Consider the following 21,463-nt stretch of genomic DNA (forward strand, 5'->3'; position numbering starts at 1 on the left):
CTTTGAAGACAAAAAATTTGACCTTGAAGTACGTCACGTATGTTCTTTATCTCTTTCTGTAGGGTGACCACGTTGATTCTAAGTTAACGATCCATACTATTTAAAAATTTTGTCAAGTATTTACAAGACTTCTTTATTCTGTTAGCTCGCAAAAATGAAAAGTGAAAGTGGCATTCCTATTGACGGTAATGGTAATAATCTATCAAAAAACGTTTACTATTTGAGCTAATATTTTTATCGTTTCTAGCTTCATTTTGAAGATTATTTCGGTAGATTATGATGTGCTAGGGATAAGGAATCTTCTAACTCAAGTGATTATTAGATCCATCAAATTTGGTAGGCTAAAAAACGTGATGACGAAGATGCGTTGTTACTTGATGGACCCTATCGTAATATTTGCGATTAGTTTGATCTCGGCCCATTCCACGCGTGCATATCCGTCTTTATCTCCTGTAGTGAGCCATGTAGTGGATGTGGCAACATCGCAATTTACTGTCACTGGTAGGTCGATACGTAAAATAAATAATCAGTGGAAATGTTCTAGCTCAGTATAGCTTAGTGTTGATAAACAGACTTACACCAATTAGCTGCTTTATTTTTATGGCGCGCATACTTTGAGTATTTAATGCACATGAATGACACTTAACACAATAAATAATTAGATAATTTTGTGTTTTAAGAAACACCCAAGAGTGAATTGAAAAGGTAAACTGATGTAACAAAAGTTACAATAAAAAAAGACTTCGTGTCGTGTTATGGCCCATTTCTATTAAGCCAAACCGATCTTGATGAAATTTGCACTTTACGCTAAGATTGAAAGATTCTCAAAACAACTAAAATAGATTTTTAGATAAAGATCATCATCATCCGCAACCTATCAATGGTTCACTACTGAGCACAGGTCTCCGCTCAGAATAGGGTTATAGGCCATAGTCTATCACGCTGGCCCAATGCGAATTGACAGACTTCATATACCTTCAAGAACTTAATGGGGAAATCTCAGGTGTGCAAGTTTCCTCACGATGTTTTCCTTCACCGTTGAAGCTAGCGTTATTTAATTACATAAACGCACTTAATTTCGAAAAGTCAGAGGTGCATGCCCGGGATCGAACTGCGACCGCCCAAATAGGAAGCCACAGTCCAAACCACTAGGCTATTAGTGTTTAGATAAAGATAAAGTAGGTACCTTAATAATTGTGTTTGCTCGCAAACGAAAAAAAACCGACTTCAATTACATCGACGAGTAATACAACGTAGATCGACGAAAAAATACTCAAGTAACTGCGCGTTATCAAAGATTACTCAAAAAGAAGTTATCAGATCTCAATGAAATTTATATGTGACCACATGACAAACATCAGCTTTCGATTAAATTAAAAATTATTAAAATCGGTATACCCAGTAAAAAGTTATTGCGGATTTTCAAGTAATCCCTCGATTTCTCTAGGATCCCATTATCAAATCCTAGTTTCCTTATCATGGTACTAAACTAAGGACATTTTCTTTCCAACAAAAAAAGAATTATCAAAATCGGTACACCCAGTAAAAAGTTATTGCGGATTTTCAAGAATTTCCATCAATTTCTCTGGGATCCCATCATCAGATCCTGGTTTCCTTATCATGATACCAAACTAGGGATATCTCATTTTCAACAAAAAAAGAATTATCAAAATCGGTACATCCAGTAGAAAGTTATGCGGTATAATACAACGTAGGTCGACGAAAAAAAGCGTCAAGTAAAAACGCATTATTAGATATAGCTCGAAAAGTAGTTTGTTAGATCTCAAATAAATTTAAATGGGACCAAGTGGCACACACCACCTTTCGATTAAAAGAAAATTTGTCAAAATCGCTCCACCCAGTCAAAAGTTCTGATGTCACATACATAAAAAAAATACAGTCGAATTGAGAACCTCCTCCTTTTTTGGAAGTTGGTTAAAAAACAAAATAAAACTTCTTCAAAAAGCGAATATTCTCTTTATTAATACTTTCTTATTATGAATAATAAAAGTAGTCAACCTAAAATCAAAATCAAATCATACTAGGATGAAGCAAATCGTACTGTTTTTTGGCGTTTCGTACAGTGTTACTATAATTATAAAATGGCAGCTCCCTACAATTAGGGAAGTAAAACCAGAAAAGAGAACACTGACTTCACGAAATCATGAAAATCAGAATCCACATCAAGGTAGGTACAGATAGATATGTTATTATATGCATGGTTTGACCATGCTCTTGGATAAGCAATGCAAATAGTTCTGTGCAAAAAATTTGGTAAAATCATCCTTTTAATAATAAATAAATTTATTTGTAAAAAAAATATGCTGATCAAGTTAAAATTATACAAAAAAAAACACATAGTGCATAATTTATAACAGGACAAAGTGACCGCAAACGAAAAACAAATAAAAGAAAAAATGAAAAGAGATACAACATAAACTTATTGATTAAAAGTTGACAACACACATATTGATTATGATTTTTTGTACATACCATGGCAATTTTAAATAAAGTGTGAGGGGGGGATCGAAAACATAACTGGGGTGAATGAACTTGTCTTCACTAAAATGTTTTAGATGCACTCTCCACTGTTTTATATAAGCTTCTTGGTTTGTGTACATAAAGTTAATTGTTTCTGGTATTACAGCTAGAAAGCTATTGAACTCAAGTACCAACAACTCTAGCAACTTGTGCATTGTGATATCATAATGATCATATCCTTCATTATTATTATTTTTAGGCTTAATGGCTTTCAGTTATGCCAGGGGCACTGTCGATTTCGCCGATTTAACGTGGGATAGAAAAGAATCAAATCATTCATATAGAAAAAGCTTTATATTTTAATTTAATCTATTGATCCAGGGTCTTAATACACCCGTGATTGTTTCTAAAAATGACAACATAATTGATGAGCTACATCTACAAAGTCGGGGCAGCCCCCTAACAGTTCTCCATGCGCATAATTTTTTCATTGAATAGGTACTGTTACTGTCGTATCAAATGTCAACATTCGGTAGCACATTAGCTACGTTCCACTTACGGCCCTCAACGCCATCGACCACGACCGCTGAAATTGCCGTTCCACTAACGTAAAAACGCTACGGGCGTCGTAGGCGAATTTTATATGTGGGACGCATATTTGAGCTCTGTGCTCTCGCAATATGGCAGCATGATAAAAACAAGCAGCTGTGGGTGTTGTCAGTAAATATTTCGAATGGCATTGAAGTAAAACTTAATTCAACAAGGATTCTAGTGAATTTTTCGTTGCATTTTTGACGAAACTAATGACAGATAATGACTCGTAAAGTTCATCAAATTCTGATGATATTCACATTTGACGTTGACAATTGTTTTTTCAAATTCCTGTCACCTTTTGATAAAAACCAACACTGATCCACCTATATTTTTAGGGTGAAGTGAGCGCGATGTGGTCATGAACAGTGACGTCATCTGTGACGTCGAGCAATCGCTCGCGACGACCTCAAGCATATTACACACACTCACACTCACACGGGCTACATTCGTTGCGGTCGTTGAGTGGAACGTACCCATTCAGTCCATCAATGTCATCTCGTAACCGGGAATATTTAAGTTACTGTTACAATTAAGTGTTGGTAATTAATAATAACAATTACGTGTTGTGACGACTAGTAAAATTTAATTTGTCGTTAAATTACCAAAACTGAACATAAAATTATGACTTTTTAACTATATTTCATAATTGGTGTCTTATTTATGTTGTTTTAAAATTTATCCCCAAGGTGTCTTATTTAGTTGCGTGTGACAGATAACCTAAGTGGACATAGTTTGTGATTAAAAACAGTGAAAACACGAGACTGTGTGTATTTTAAGTGACCTCAAACCAAGATGCAACAGATATTAAATGCTAGTCCAATTTTAGATAAGTTAAAGCATTTTCAACAAGTGTTATCATACAGAATCCAATTGACAACTTCACAAAAGGTTAAATTAATTTAATATTTTTACTAAATTAACCCATAAGTTAGATTAATTAACTTAGGTTTTTGTAGTTTTATGTATCTATCAATAATTAATATGATTATTCTTTATCCTTTAATAAAGTAAGGTCAAATATTTTAAGATACAAGTTTCAAGGTGTTTTTAGTCATGAGTATTGTTTTTTTTTTTTTTTATTATGTTGACTATTTAATAATTATTCATTACCTGTAAAAATATTTTTTTATTTATTTGTAATAATAATTTATACCATTTAATTATTATAATTTTGCTACAGTAATATATTCATGAAACAATATGATAATTGTGCTACCTAATTATTTATTGTTTGAATTTTATTTATAGGTTATGCTATGGAGTTTAGGAGTGGTAGGTACAAGTGCTATGGTAGTAGGGATACTTTCAAGATATCTTGCCAGAAGACGTGCAAAACCTATCTTTAATCCAAGGATTCAACGAGCCATCAATAAAAGACTCTCAAGGATGAGAAGTCCGAATGGTGGTAAGATAGTTATATTATTTCTGATTTACTTATTAACATAATGAAATGTCCTTCACTCTTTGTGATTAATTGTAGGTATGGGCTCTGTGGCAAGCAGTGGTGGGCGAAGTAGTCCTATTGGATTTAGCGAGAGACTCTCCATGACTTCTGGTTCTATCGGTTCTGGTGGTGATCCTGCCTCTTTATCACCTCAACAGCTTGGAGTGATGGGTAAGTAAAATTTAAATTCAGTACCAACTATTTTTGAAAAAATTTCATTGATTCTTATTAGTTTTGTACCAAATATAAAAGTGCTTAGTAAGTGTTATTTAAATTTTTGAAGCGCCATCTATTGATGAGTAGCTAAACCATGACAATAAACAAATTACTTTAACATAATTTTTATTGTTTGCAATAGATGGCGCTTCTAACAATTTTAGGGAATTTAATAAAATTTATATTTCATTTTAATAACGTTGGTTTCTAAACATTTTTGAACATAACGTTGGTTTCATGTATATACATATCATTGTTTTACATTATATCATTATTGTAGAATTGAAAAAAAAAAGACATTTTTGGGTGAATTCTATTAAACTTAAGAAGATATTCACAGCTCTTATTTTTTGTTTGCACGTAAATTTCTTGATTTGTTACAAAGAATCACGACTTCGTGAATTTAATTTGAAGGTCACGATTTTAATTATCCTTGATACTCACGCATTCTTACCGACTCGTTTTTACGAGATTTTTTTTATTCTAAAAGATATTTTTTGAGCATAGAGATATTTTTATTATTTCTAACGATACATAATTTTCTTAAAATTTTTACATAGTATATAATATATTTTTTTTATAGTTGAAAAAAAAGAAACAATAATTAGTAGCTACTAGTTGGTCACCCAGTGGTCGAAATTCGACCATAATTAATTTAAATTATAAGTTTAAAAAGTAGTGTATGTAATATTTTTTATTGATTTAATGTATTTTTTATCCGTAATTTAGAAAAAAATATTGGCAATCTGCACTCCTCTATATGTATAAACTATAGTGTGCGAAATTTCATACTACTTCGTCGGCGCAATTTTCGTTTAAAAGAGGTACAAAGTTTTTGCTTCACGTATTTAATATATAGATAACATAGCCTCTTGCTTAATCAATTTTATAGAAGACACAGCACCACAAATAACTTTTGATCTTAATGTATTGCCTTGCATCTCTGCGTCGTTGTTAGAAATCTTCATCATGGCCTCCACAAGTTCGCGCCAAAACAGCGTGAACTCATGTGTGTGTATAGGCTGGAATGATGAATAAATTCATGAATAATTTTAATGAAATTCATTGATAATTGCGATCAATAGGCATTTCGCCTTGAAATTGTACGTTGTTATAAACATGTGTTTTATAATACTTGCGTAGTAGGATAATTTATAAGTATATTATATTTAGTATTGTCGACAAATTTTCAAGTTAAGTATAAAATTTTAATCGTTATTTATCAATACTTATATAAAACCGCCAGTATGTTCGTCTGTTATTAGAGGAACGAAAAGATTTCACAACCGCGTTTTGTGAATATTTTCCCTTAGACATTCGATTACAATTAAAATTTATGTTATGTCCAGAGGATTTTCATGATTTTAGCTATTTTTGCTTTGCTCCCGTTTTTCGGTTATGTTTATACCCGAAGATAACCCTGGGACGCAAAAAGGTCCCGTTTTGATCCAAAAACAATGGTCACGCTAGGTGTAACGGTAACAGGCTTACGCAGTAAAGAAACACGAACAGAGAAACAAAATAACAATCAATATTATAGTGTTGTACACAAGTTACGATGATGACACTAAGTACCTAAAACAGTAAAGATAAACAATACTTACGATAGCACGCAATTAAAGCCGCAAAAAAACATAAGTTCATATACCTAATAACTATTTGCTGCCCATGGCTTTGCTCTAGTGAAAATAGATCGAAAATATTTTGTTATACAAAATTGAGCACTGAAAGCCCAAGCTTAAGGTTTTGTTGAGTATAATAATAATTATGTTGAGTATAATAACCCATCCATTTGTCTCACTTATTAAGGCCTACATTACTTTTAGTTAAGTGTATCTGTGTCTCAATATAGATATTTGTTTCTCACTCATATGTATTAGGTATAAGAAATATGTGCGTTATGTCTACTTTTTTATTTTATTTTTTTATATATTCATATAAAGATACAATAATATTATTCGTTTAACTCATTTTGTCAAATAAGTTAAACGTATGTAATTGTATTTGCTCGCAAACGAAAAAAAAAACAACTTCAATTACATTGACAAGTAATACAACTTAGATCGACGAAAAAATAGTCAAGTAAATACGTGTTATCAACGATTACTCAAAAAGTTGTTATCAGATCTCAATGAAATTTATTTAAAGTGACCACAGTCATGATAAACATTAGCTTTCGATTAAATTAAAAATCATCAAAATCAGTACACCCAGTAAAAAGTTATGCGGTATAATAGAACGTAGGTCGACGAAAAAATGGTCAAGTAAAAACGCATTATTAGATATAACTCAAAAAGAAGTTGTTATATCTCAAATAAATTTAAATGGGACCAAATGACACACACTACCTTTCGATAAAAAAAATATTGTCAAAATCGGTCCATCCAGTCAAAAGTTCTGATGTAACATACATAAAAAAATACAGTCGAATTGAGACCCTCCTCCTTTTTTGGAAGTCGGTTAAAAATAAAAAATAAATAAAACAAAAACTTGTGGTAAGGTTTCAAAAATTCAATCAATTGAAAAATAAACGAAGTTATGCCACTATTTGTGATATTTATAGATAAAAATAAAGTAATATTTTACAAGTTAACGATACTACATAGTTAATATTTTCATATAAAGTTTTCGAAGGCCATTCCGATCGTATAATTCACTGCCTTGTAATAAGGCTCGTTGGTCTAGGGGTATGATTCTCGCTTTGGGTGCGAGAGGTCCCGGGTTCAAATCCCGGACGAGCCCGCTTTTTGTTCGACATTTTTTATTTTTGTATTGGAATAATTGTAAAGATTATCTGCTACCCTTCACTTTCGCACATTACGTAGAACGATAATTGCAACAAACAAAGAAAAATATACAAATGCGGTTTAAAACTTTACATTCAGCCTTTAACATCCCATTACTGAGCATAGGCCTCTTTCTCCATTTAGGAGAAGAATTGGAGCTTAATCCGTCACGCTGCTCCACTGCGGATTGGCGGATATGTTGCCTACTATGAGTAATGATCGCTATCAGATATTTATGATAAGAACCGGGACCGGCGTCTTAACGTGTTCTCCGAGACATGGTGGAGAGACCCACAGGGCCAGCTATCCAAGCCGGACAGAAATATTTGTACAAATGCTGTTGGTATATGTGAACATTTATATTGTAATCTATGTACATAAATACATACAGGCAACACTTATATAAAATCTATGTTATGTTATCTATGGCTGATCCGGAGTTCCCTTTTGTTGTAACCACGTAACACGTTGTAACTGTTCTTTCTTTATAAAATAAAATAATAATAAAGTGTATAAAAATGATGGTCTAAATATATCTATCTCGAGCGGGAATCGAACCTGCAGACCGTCGGTGTTTTAGGTGACTACTTGCACTACTACACCAGAGCGGCGGTTAAAAGTTTAGTTTACAGTTATCAAACACTCGCCGTGTATTTGTATTTTCGCGATTTTCTCTACTTATAAATGATAAAATAAAAGATAAATTATAAGAAAATATAGAAGGATAAAAATTAAAAATGGGAAATTAAACCTAATTATAATATTATAATATATCCTATATTAAAATATTTCATTTAAGTACCTGCCTCTCATTCTGGTAGAAAACTTGCATTATATACCACTTAGGAATGAGTTGTCCTCGCATGTGTGGGATGTTTTAAGTTGTAACAGACTGATAATATTTGATCATGTTACTTTGACAAATCAATAAATGCTGGATTCCAGTATCCAAAAAGAAGTTAAGTGGTTCTGTCTCTGCTTGTGTGGTGTGTATATGACAAACGAAAGAAAAGTGTAATGTTTAAGGATAATTCATAAAGTACTTGACAGATTTCGATTCAGACGAAAAAAAAAAACATCAAAATCGGTACACCTAGTAAAAAGTTAAGCGGTAACACAAAAAAATAAAACAGTCGAATTCTACATTATATTACATTATACTAAAGTGCCCAGAGCCCTAATATCCTAAAACATACACCTACAGTAGATTAAGGACGGTCCTGGCCTCGTGAGATCATCTCCCGAGATTGCACGACTCTGTTTTACGTTCGTGACACGTCCGTCCTACTAACAATTGTAGGTCATCTTCGCATACTTTTAATAACAATTGAATAAAATTATTATGATAAATATCGTATGCATATATTAAATTTACACATTAGTTTTACAGAACATTTCTCTTGAATAAATCCAGAAATGGGATTTTTCTACTCAGGTAAACTTAACGAAACTTTGTTTCAGACGAACAGATCGAATCGAATTTTAGGTTAGAAATGTGAGACTGGTACTAAACCACTACATATATTGTGTTTTATACTTTAATTACACACCAAACCATTTAAATAAATAACTATGAAAATGTAGCTACGTGACAGAAATCTTTTCCTCCAAATACAAGGTGAAATTAGAATTCCTAACAATATTACCTTTTCGGTTTCGCCGTAGCCGAGTAATAAAATACCGAGACGTCTGGAAAAAGATAATTTACCTTTTAGAGTTCCTCGCACGTTTTTGTTCCACTTGCAGAGTAAGATGTGTTTGCATTTAAAAGATTAAATCAGATATTATACTTACATTATTATTACATAAGTTTTGTATTACAATTATCTTTTTTTTTGACGCTTTTATGATCTAACCCCGCCGCCAAACGGCGACAGGAGTGTAGGGCTTCCAACATGACAGAACGTGCCACACTACCCATTAAAACCCAGCGGTTCCCTCGTCGTCATAGTGGGGCGCACGTTTGGATCGCCTGTGCGGTAGCTGCCTTCGCCTAAAGAGGCTCACGGGCACTGTGCATAAGGCTTTCGAACATTTTTATAAAATAATACATTTTTTAAATTTGGCATGGAGATATTGAGTAGTTAGTAGACATCTACCAAGAACGGATTTTGCGATAGAGTCGTATTAATGGCTCTTTACATTTTTTGTAAAGCACTAATATAGTACACTTTTTGTTTTACAAGCTTTAAACTTGGCAGATAGATTGTTAATAGTTAGTAGAAGTCCACTAAGAACGAATTTGTGACAGAGAAGAACTCCGAACTCCGTGCCGTGTGGCTACGGCATCAAAGAATATAGCCACCCCTTTCTTACCGTGGGTGTCTTAAGAGGCGACGACTAAGGGATAACACAGTTCCACTACCACCTTGTTGTTGTTGTAATGGTTTAAAAATATTTATTACCTTTTTTCCTCAAATTAACGCGCATGAAACTGCGACACACAGCTAATATATTATAATAGTATATGTTACATGTATTGTTTCTATGTTTGTGGTTGTACATTAAAGTATATTTGTATTGTTTTATATAAAAGTATAAATAGTAATGTATTATTATTACGCAACGCTTCAGCCTGTAATATCCCACTACTGGGCATAGGCCTCTTTCCCTATGTAGGAGAAGGATCATAGCTTAATCCACCACGCCGCTCCAATGCGGGTTGGCGGATATATTCCCTACTACGAGTAACGATCGCTTTCAGATGTACATGATAACAACCGGGACCGACGGCTTAACGTGCTCTCCGAGGCACGGTGCGGAGACCCACAAGGACTGCACAAACACCCAGACCACGGCCATCGAACCCGCAACCGCCAACGCAACAGGTACAATCCATGGTTGTAACCGTTGCGTCAACGCGGCCTCTATTATTATTATTATTACATCATTCATTAAATCGATAATTATTATTTTTTTATATCAAGATAGACTGCACATGAGTTCGCGCCATTTTTGGCCCGAACTTGTGAAGGCCTATGTCCAGCAGTAGACTGCAATAGGCTGAAATGATGATGATGAATGATGAAGAACTCCGAAATATTACTCAGAATTTAACTCAGATGTCACTTATAGTTAGCAAAGTTTCGCTAAAAACGGTTGTGTCGACAGGGCCAGATTAAAGTTGTCTTAGGGCTCTCACAAGTTTGTATGAAAGACCATATTTTTTGTGACACAGGAGTTTGAAATATGACTTAGATGTAGTTTAAAATTAGTAACAGCCCGGTAAGAACGGATTTTGTGACAGGTCTAAGGGCTAAAGAAAATTTGTATGATAGTTCTTAACTGTTTGTGTAAGAAATAAAGTTAGCTGTTGATGGACAAGAAATTTATGTATATAATGTTACGATAATGTTTGCTACATTATACTTATTATAATGTTATTATACAATGTCATAAGGAGTATTTTGCAAGTCAGATAAGTTAATAGTCATTTTATGGGCAATCGCACTCGAAGCGCCTTTATTATCTTTGCTTTCCATCAAGGTCTTATAAAATATTTGTTTATTCTCTAATTTGTTTAAATGATTGTTTTTTTCATAAGATGAACACATGAAACCCATTTAATGACGTTATTCTCTTTTTTAACCGACTTCCAAAAAAGGAGGACGTTCTCAATTCGACTGTATTTTTTTTTTATGTATGTTACATCAGAACTTTTGACCGGGTAGACCGATTTCGACAAATTTTGTAAAACCTGATGTTTATCATGTGGTCACATATAAATTTTATTGAGATCTGATAACTTCTTTTTGAGTAATCTTTGATAACGCGTAGTTGCTTGACTATTTATTTTCGTCGATCTACGTTGTATTACTTTTCGATGTAATTGAAGTCGGTTTTTTTTTTCGTTTGCGAGCAAACACAATTATTTTGTTTTTGATTATTATTTTTATTTTATCATTTCTTTTCGGGAATTAAGCTCTAATCCTTCTCCTACATGGAGAAAGAGGCCTAACCTAACAGTGGGGTGTTGATGGCTGAATCAATCATTTCCTTCATCACACATCTTAACCATAATACATTTAAATCTTAAATTTTGCATACATTGGTGGGAAAAAATTAATTCAACCTAAAACAAATTCGAATCAAATTTTCGCCGCTTTTTTACTTCGAAATCTGGTTTCAAGATCTGTTACTTTTCGCAACATCAGAGATAAATAATATGTGTTCTATATGAAAACCTAGAGCTTATCTTTTGTGTCTATCTACTATGACGTCTCAAGAAAGCGTGGTATTGATTCATCGTCTACGTGTAACCTAGAACACCTACATGTGGGCAATAAGAAGTCGTACATAACTGACGTCACACGATTTCACGATTTTTTTTACCTGTTCTCTTTGACACTGCCCCCTCTACCTAGTTTGACGTCACATATTTTACTATTTTGCACATCAGTTTCGACATTATTTTATTTTAATCAATGCTGCTCCGCCAAAACAAGCATGTATAAACTTTAACTTTTTAAGTTAACTATTAATAGGTAGGTAGTTAAAACGTCATGTTTTAATACTTAAAATTAGAAATATCATATTTTAAAATGTGATTCCTCCAAGTTTTAGACCCCTCCCATTGTCACACAATGTTACTTTGTGGACCCCTACCCACCATTTAATGTGTGACGTAATTTATTGATGGCCCCTAATACCTATAATAAAATGAATGTTTATATACATGATTATAATAAAATAGTTTAAATTGTTACTTGCTCTACTTGTATGTTTTTTTATTGACTACCTACATATTTCTTATGTAGCTTGTTATTGAATGCAGTAACGGATTAGTGCACTAATCAAGTACGTAGTTTTCAATGTAAAAAACATTTTAGTAAATAAATAAAAAGCAATCAATTTTCCAAAAAGATCGACTTGTTAATGAAAATACATTTACATTTGAAGTGATACATCAACGAAAAACATTTAATCGTATCAGAAAGAAGTACCAACCGGTTCGTCTATTAGATGAATTAGGTGCTCGTCTAATCTATTTAATACAATTTTTTTATATTTCATCTTGTTTCTTCCTTATTTCTTGTTTTGTATACTAGCGAGTACCTATAGCCTAGTTGTAGATATCTATGTACATATGTATATACCGTGTGTAGGTACGTATGTTGTTTGTTCATTGTCACATTATTAGGAATAATTCTAAAACTATTAGTCAGATGTCGATCAATTTAAAGTTGTAAAAATAAACCATTAAATTTCAATCCTAATATACATCTCTGTGGAACTCCTCTAAAACAAGTATCTGAGTTCAAATACTTTGGCCATATTGTGAATGAACACCTAGATGATGATAGCGATATCGAGCGCAAGCGCAGAGCTTTGTCAGTTAGAGGTAATATGTTGGCCCGTAGATTTGCTCGTTGTATGTCACAAGTAAAAGTAATTTTATATAAAGCCTTTTGCCAGTCTTTTTACACGTGTAGTCTATGGGAGAATTACACTTGGCTAGCATATAGTCCTCTGCGTGTACAGTACAACAATGTGCTGAGGGTTTTGTTGAAGAAGCTTCGGTACTGCAGTGCGTCGACAATGTTTGCCGAGGCTCGTATAGATGATTTCTATGCGATCATACGCAAGCGGACCGCGTCCGCAATGCGTAGATTAATGAACAGCTCCAATAACCTTCTCAGCACATTGGCTGTAAAGCTAGATAGTCCCCTCTGGAGACGCTGGGATGGTGCACACGTAGCTGCGAGGGAAGCTTAAATAAATACATTTCGATAGCTTTTACCAACATAGTTGTTAAGAATTATTGTAACTGACATTTAATTATAATTTTGATTTCAATTTCGATTTTGTCTTGATTCTTAGTTTTAATTTTTGATTTTGGTTTTACGGTGATAATTTGTGATAATTTAATATATTGATTTTTTTTTAATTTAATTTAAATTGAATAAGTCATTATTTTTTAAGCTTTTAATTGACTGATTGTTGATTTTAGTTTTTAGATTTAATTTTAATTTTGATTGAATTTTAATATTGATTTTTGTTTTTTTTTAATTTTTACTATTGTAATTTTGAATTTTAGTATTTATTTCAATTTTTAATTTTAATTATTGCAATATTGATTGAATTTTAGTATTGAATTTGGTGATCATTTTAATTTTGGGTTTGATTGAATTTTAGTATATTGATTTTGATTTCAGTGCTATTTTTATTGATTTTTGATTTGGTATAATTTGTTTGGTCACAATTGTTGAAACTAACATAGTTTAGGAAAAAAATGTAACTAACAAAAATATGAACATATGTCTGAATTAAATTATTATTATTATTATAAAATATAAAAGGAACACAACACTTACTTAAGAAAAAAAGAATCATCAAAATTGGTGCTTACAGTTTTTTTAGGAATCTAGTTTTAATTACTTCACCGCACAATAAACTTCAATTTTCTTCAATTTTCACCTACATCTAGGGTTGCCTTCTCGATAAAACTATAAGCAATAATAAGAGCCTTTTCTATGATATAAATATGTATTTTATAAAACAAATTTATAATAAAGTAAAATTAATATACTTAGAAGTAAACAAATGTGAATCATAATCAAAAATAACTTTATTCAAATAAGTTTCAAAACTACCTTCGAACCGTCATTTTACGAATTGTACTATTAATTATGGTTATAAATGAAGTTACCACAAAGTACATTCAATATACGAGAAGTTACCACCGACTCGGCATGTAGATTCTGTAGAATCTTCAAGAAACCCCGTAGTTGCTCTTTAAAAAAAAAACTAATATCTTTAATATAAGTATACGTCTAGTCTGAAATTTCATTAAATTATTATTAGTAAATGTAACTATTTTTCGTCGGTGCGTGCCGATTGACGGTTTTTAGCGAAAAATCGATGATAAGGCATGTTTTCAATTTTGTGTTAGATTATAATTATCCAATAACTATTTCTTATCAAATTAAAAAATTCATGTAAATATTCACTTGTGTTCGTAAAAATATTTATAATTTTAAGTTAATTGAATTTAGTCATACGTTATACATAAAATAAATTGTTATCTAATATAAAATATTAAAATGTAATTTTATAGTAATATTATATAAATCATATTGATAACATCTCACGTTATAAAAAAAAAATCGCCACCAATTAAAGGTAAATAATGTTTTTTTTTTGTTTTTTTTTTTCATGTATTAAGTATCTACTATTTTTAAGACAGTACACAGCTATCACAATATCTAGCAAATATTTAATGTTTCTTTTTAAACATAGAAACAGGTAAAAAATATCTGAAAATAACTTGAAGTCAGTGTATTTAATCTGTAATGTTCTAAAACTATCACCATTTTAATTTTTCACTACTGGACGATAGATGGCGTTTTAGCTATAATGACTTCATTCAACATTTTTATTATATACTAGCTGACCCGGCGAACTTTGTATCGCCTAACAGTGACTTTTAAGTATTATCACAAATCTTTTGTATGGGAGTATAGAAAAGTGTTGTTTTTAGACTTTTTCAGGAAATTTAATTTTTTTTTTTAGAATTTTTCTCTCCGTAAGAACCATCCTCGTACTTCTAGGAATATTTAAAAAAAGAATTAGCGAAACCGGTCCAACCGTTCTCGAGTTTTGCGCTTAGCAACACATTCAGCGACTCATTTTTATATTATAGATGGTACCTATCGCTTAAGCCTGTAATATCCCACTGCTGGGCATAGGCCTCTTTCCACATGTAAGAGAAGGACAGAACTTAATCCACGTTGCTCCAATGCGGGCTGGCGGATATAAGTATTCCGTACTATGAGTAACGATCGCTATCAGGTGTACATGATAACAACTGGGACCGACGGCTTAACGTGATCTTCGAAGCACGGTGGGGAGACCCACAAGGACTGCACAAACACCCAGACCACGGCAAACATCTGTATGGCCAATACAAATGTTTGTCATGTGTGGGGATCGAAACCGCAACTGCCAGCGCCACAACCACAAACTACTGCTGTGACCGTTGCGCCAACGCGTCTTCGTAGATATAGTACCTAAGGTTAATTAATTGTAAGGATTAAAAAGAAAAAAAAAGATAATAAAAAAAAATATAAAAAAATTGTAACTATAACATGGCGAGTCATAATTAGTCAATATTTTCGTTTTTATACATAAGCGGCTCGTTGGTCTAGGGGTATGATTTTCGCTTAGGGTGCGAGAGGTCCCGGGTTCAAATCCCGGACGAGCCCAATATCTTTTTTTTTTTTTTTAAGCTTCCTTAATTCCAGTAATAACTAATTTTAAACAGTATTAAACATATAGATTGTAAAAGCAATAGCTTTTTCTTTAAAATTTTTAAGTTATATGTAAACTCATTAAATAGTTACTGTCAGTAAACATGCTACCGACCAATAAAATTTACTATCGTAAGTCTTTTTACAGGATTTTAGGACTTGATATTAGGAGTATCGGGTCAATAAAAAATAAAATAAATATTTTATTTCAAACCGCTTGAAGTATCACACTACAGATACAGTTAATTCAAAGTAATTCGTAACGTTTTCTCAGCGTAGTTACGAATATCATTGACAGCGACCTTTGTAAATAGTCGAGGGAACACTCAGGCACAGTGGGCCCTTTCTCTGCGATCGTTTCCCCCGGCAGCTCGGCAGGTTGGGAATAATTAAAGAGCCTCCAGCCCTAGCTGAGCGCTAGCCCTAGCTCAAATGTCTCCACAAAGGGAACTGAATGCGCCTCGGGTGAAAAGGATTGCCCGCTATTTACACAACGTTTTCCTTGCACGAATTCACGTCTTGGAAACATTTTTTAAACCCTCGTAAATTGACGTGGAAATTCCACGTCGAATTTCTGACAAAAAATCTTTTTCGGAACAGGTATTTGTTTTGGACTAATGTTTATTACTTTCTTATTTTGTATTTGTTTCTGTATATTTCGATTGTATTTGTTATAATGTGTAAGTGTAATTTTGTATATTCGATTGTATTTGTCATTTAAAATATATTTAGATTGTAACGCCTTCGTTTTTATCAATCATAGTTGATCTACACATATTCAATATCTACACAGATACAATCATTCACAACGTTATAAATATCACGTTCTCAGGAACATAATAGTTATTGCTAAAAATAATCGCTATCAATTTAATTCTTCGTTGTATGACTTTAAGTTAGGTATATCAAATTTATGCAAATAATTTCGCCAATGTAATGTATAACTTGTAAGCTTGTAACTGAAGTCTAATTCCTGTTTTTAATAATTGTTTGCTCGAAAAAAGAACGACTTCAATTACATCGACAAGAAATATAAAGTAAGTAGACAAAAAAATTATTAAAAATTATTATAGTTATTGAATTTTACTCGAAAAGACCTTTCGATTATTTTTTTTATCAAAATCGTTCCACCCAGTCAAAAGTTTTGAGATAACATCCATAAAAATACAATGAAATTGAGAACCTTCTTTATTTTTGGAAGTCTGTTAAAAAAGTCATGTTCCGTTCAAAATTGTATAAGTAGTTCCTGACTAAAGCTAGCCGTCTTATTAATAAAGGAACTTGGATTTAAACTGCAATACATGTCAGTCTCTAGTATCTATGTATATACGTAGGCTCTCGGAATCGTAGGGATTGTGAACATTTTTCTACCGCCGCCCGACACTTGACGACACATAAATAACCCCTCGGGAGACGATACATTAACTATAGTGAATCTCATTACCACGAGTGCAGTATTTCTGTAGCCATTTAAAATTTAACGGTCGATATACCAGTCGATTACATAAACACACATGAAAATTTTAAATTATACTTTTTTTATGGGATTAGAATTTTTATGATTATAAATTACGTTATAAATACAAGATATTTATTTTCCGTATGTTGTCGTAGGAAAAATAAAAAGTAAATGTCATTGATTATGTTGTGAAGTAATGATGTAATTATATCTATATATAGCAACAAATTCTAACTAAGTATATGGTACATTATTTTATTATTTTTTTTATATTAAATGATACTTAATCGTAGGGTTACTAAAAATAAACGTTTAAAAACTTGTTACTTGTTGGAATTATATTCAAAAGTACCAGCGTCCGGGTTCGTCGTATCTCTTTGTCGCGAAATGAATACCTAATGACACTAAAATAATGTTCCAAAAATCTAAAGCTTTTCTTGTAACGCTGTTTAATAAAAGTGCTTGAGAAAGTCTGAGTATTTGGTAAGGATAGAGCGTATTTTAGACGGCTTTGATTATAAACTTAAAAATAAACCTTAACGACTTCTTTATTAAATCACATATTTAAATAAATAAAAGCACAAATGTGTCAAAAAAAAAAACGAACACTGATTATTTATTGTCTTTACTTGACAAGTTGTGTAATCATTAACACAAATTACGTAGGTTTAGTTCTGAGTAATGTGTATAAAATAGTTTACGATTAAACATAGGTACTTTCACCGTACTTTATCTCAGTCAGAAATTCCTTCGGTAATTAGTATGGTCGATTGCAATCTTTTAAATATAGGTACCGACGGATACTAATTAAGCGTATATTTGATATAAGCTGTAAACTTTATCTATACAAAGCAATACAATTGGAGTGTCTGTTTGTAATATTAAAACAACACGATACATATATCAAAATAACATTTTTTTTACAATTTTTTGTCTGTCTGTTTGTTCCGGCTAATCTCTGAAATGGTTGGACGGATTTTGACAGGACTTTACTGGCAGATAGCTAATATAGTACTGTAACTTAGACTACTTTTATTTTAGAAATTTATTTATTTTATGATTCTGCGAACTGAACAATTACTTTTTGTTAAATTCCACGCGGACGAAGTTGCGGCCACAGCTAGTTTATCAATTATTTTAACCTATTCCATTTTCTGACAGTATATTATAAAAGGTGAAATATAAAATTAGAAAATAAGTTTTATTTCGAGCTAATTAAAGTAAAGCGTTATTCATCATTCAGCAAAACAGTAATCTACCTAAGAGAAAAGAGTAGGTATAGAGAGTTGCTAAATATAATAGGTTTATTATTATTATTATTTTTAGGCAATTATATAGATAGGTATACGTAGATATGCAATCGAAATAAAATGATTTATTTTATTGCTAGCTGTCGACCATGGAACGTTTTAGACGCACCCTATTTTGCGCTTGTAAATGTCAGTGCCATGAACTTTAGATGGACGCTGGCATTATTTTAGCTAGAATGTAGTGACATAAACATTACGATTTCTTGCACTCAGGGGTATCTTAAAATATACTATTTGAGTATTTGACGGTCAATAAAGAAGTAATAGCTTAGGCTTATTTGCAAAACGATAGGTAGACTAAGTTTGCTGTCACCTAATTTTATTTTTAATTTTTTTGATATATTTTTAGCACAAAAGAGACGAGTGGGTTCCAGTAAACCTTATAATAATCAAAACAAACAAGAGTCTAAATATAAAAATCCTTTAGTATTTTCTTTGTAAATCCGTCCCTCGTATTTGCAACGCTGAAATATCAGACCGAGGGATGTGTAGTAATGTTTTTGGGCTGTAATATTTTAAGTTTTTCACTATGCACACAGTCATAACGGCAACAAAGAAAACCCCTCCTTCTATAACTACTTCTGGCGTACTTTGTTCAGAAGATTATTTGTTATTTTTATAGCCTTTATAAAGATACAAAAAATAAATAAATACCTACTTATCAAGTCTCGTAAAATTATCACAAATCTTTATTATTATGGCACATAACTGGCACAGATATACTAATATACCTACCTACTTTAATATGTAGCAAAAGGTCGCTTAGATAACGTCACGAGTATTACTTGTCAAAGTAATTATAAAAGAACTTGTATAGTTAGTATATAATTTCATAATACCTACTTGGTATTCTTGATGTGATTACGAAATTGATTTCAATGAAACTAATACTATTTTTCAGTACAAAAACCATTTTAACGTTTTTTTTTTTTTTTTTTGTGAAATACTGTTAAACCTTTGAACGAGTTGAATTGCAATACCTTTTCCTACAGCTAATACATACCTACAGTCTACAGATAAAAATAAAAAAATAAAAAAACATTTGTGGTGAGAAAAGCGCAGTTTAACATTCCACTTTTGCGTAAATAACTAGAATTCGAATCTGTATTACAACTTTTTCAGATTTTGCTTTATATAATTCTATCCAGATATTATTTACATAATTATATTGAGAGCAACTAACATTTGAGCAATCTTTGAAGCTAAGTCCGTGAATCTTTAGACAAGATCTTCTGGCAAAGAACCTTAATTACAATGCTTATATGCAATACTTAGCTCGTTTTTGGCCTATTATATATATATATAGACGACAGTATATCAAGTCATAGTGTGATTTGTACTTCAGTTGACTATAATAATTTTGCTATCAGATTAAGACTGAACCGTGATAGACACTCTAAATTGGCACTTAAAAATGAAACTATATGCCAATACAAAAAACATTCTATCAAATAATAATAATAATCATCATCATCATCATTTCAGCCTATCACAGTCCACTGCTTGACATAGGTCTCCACAAGTTCACTCCAAAAATGGTGTGAACTCATGTGTGTTGCCCATAGTCACCACGCTGGCGGGTTGGTGACCGCAGGGCTGGGTTTGTCGCTCCTAAGACGCTGCTGCCCGTCTTCGGCCTGTGTATTTCAAAGCCAGCAGTTGGATGGTTATCCCGCCATCGGTCGGCTTTTTAAGTTCCAAGGTGGTAGTGGAACTGTGTTATCCCTTAGTCGCCTCTTACGACACCCACGGGAAGAGAAGGGATGGCTATATTCTTCATTGCCGTAAACACACAACATCCATCAAATAAACCAGACTAAAAATTGGAAATTAAACCTAATTGTATATTAAAATATTTCATTTAAGTACCTGCCTCTCATTCTGGTAGAAAACTTGCATTATATAACTTAACTATAACTTAGGAATGAGTTTTCCTCGCATGTGTGGGATGCTTTAAGTTCTAACAGACATAATATTTGATCATGTTACTTTGACACATAAATAAATGATGGATTCCAGTATCCAAAAAGAAGTTAAGTGGTTCTGTGTCTGGTTGTGTGGTGTGTAAATGACAAACGAATAATTGTGTTTGCTCGCAAATGAAAAAAAAACCGACTTCAATTACATCGACAAGTAAGACAACGTAAGTAGACGAAAAAAAATTAACAAACATACTAGTCGTCACTACGATTTATATACGTACGAATTGAGTGACCACCTCCTTTTTGAAGTTGGTTAAAAAGTAATGATCAGATCTCAATAAAATTTGATTTAGAATACAAGACAAGTATCAGCTTTCGAATAAAACAAGAATTATTAAATTAATAAAATATTTATAATAATAAATAAAATATTTATTTGTTTTTCTCTCACACAAAATACAAATTTCAACAATAAAAAAAAATCTGTGTGAGGGACTGGTATTATTACTACTGGTAATTCGGTATACTTAGTTGAGAATTATGAGGTATAATACAACGTAAAAGTAGTCAAGTAAATACGCATTACGAGATATAACTCAAAAAGTACTTCTTAGATCTCGATAAAAATTAAATGGGACCACATGACACGCACCACCTTTTGATTAAAACAAAAATCATCGAAATCGGTGTACCCAGTCAAAAGTCCATAGGTACGAGTAACATGCTTAAAAAACAACCAACCGCTCTGGTCTAGTGGTGCGAGTAGTCGCCTAAAAACGCCGACGGTTTGCGGGTTCGATTCCCGCTCGGGATGGATATTTGTATTTACATAAATATTCCTTTCCGGTTTGTATGTCTGTCCTTGTGGGTCATCGCACCGTTCCTCGGAGAGCACGTTAAGCCATCTTTCCCGGTTGTCATCATAAATACCTGACAGCGATCGTTACTCATAATAGAAAACGTATCCGCCAACCCGCAGTGTAGCAGCGTGGTAGATTAAGT

The 21,463-nt window shown here is 32.4% G+C and overlaps 1 protein-coding gene and 2 non-coding genes across 3 annotated transcripts in view; all 3 read left to right on the plus strand.

Annotated features, from left to right (window-relative positions):
* The first annotated feature begins 3,867 nt into the window (after positions 1-3,867).
* Positions 3,868-21,463, plus strand: part of LOC123669572 (mitoguardin) — a 66,876-nt gene continuing 49,280 nt past the window's right edge. The window contains exons 1-3 of the mRNA XM_045603173.1: positions 3,868-3,963; positions 4,324-4,480; positions 4,556-4,690. Coding sequence (XP_045459129.1) covers positions 3,868-3,963; positions 4,324-4,480; positions 4,556-4,690 — 388 coding nt within the window. The remainder of the gene's footprint in view (positions 3,964-4,323; positions 4,481-4,555; positions 4,691-21,463) is intronic.
* On the plus strand, positions 7,406-7,477 carry Trnap-ugg. Its single transcript has one exon. It is a non-coding gene; the product is annotated as a tRNA-Pro (tRNA).
* Positions 15,654-15,725, plus strand: Trnap-agg. Its single transcript has one exon. It is a non-coding gene; the product is annotated as a tRNA-Pro (tRNA).

This window comes from Melitaea cinxia, chromosome 3 (assembly GCF_905220565.1).
Source record: "Melitaea cinxia chromosome 3, ilMelCinx1.1, whole genome shotgun sequence".
Classification (NCBI taxonomy): domain Eukaryota; kingdom Metazoa; phylum Arthropoda; class Insecta; order Lepidoptera; family Nymphalidae; genus Melitaea; species Melitaea cinxia.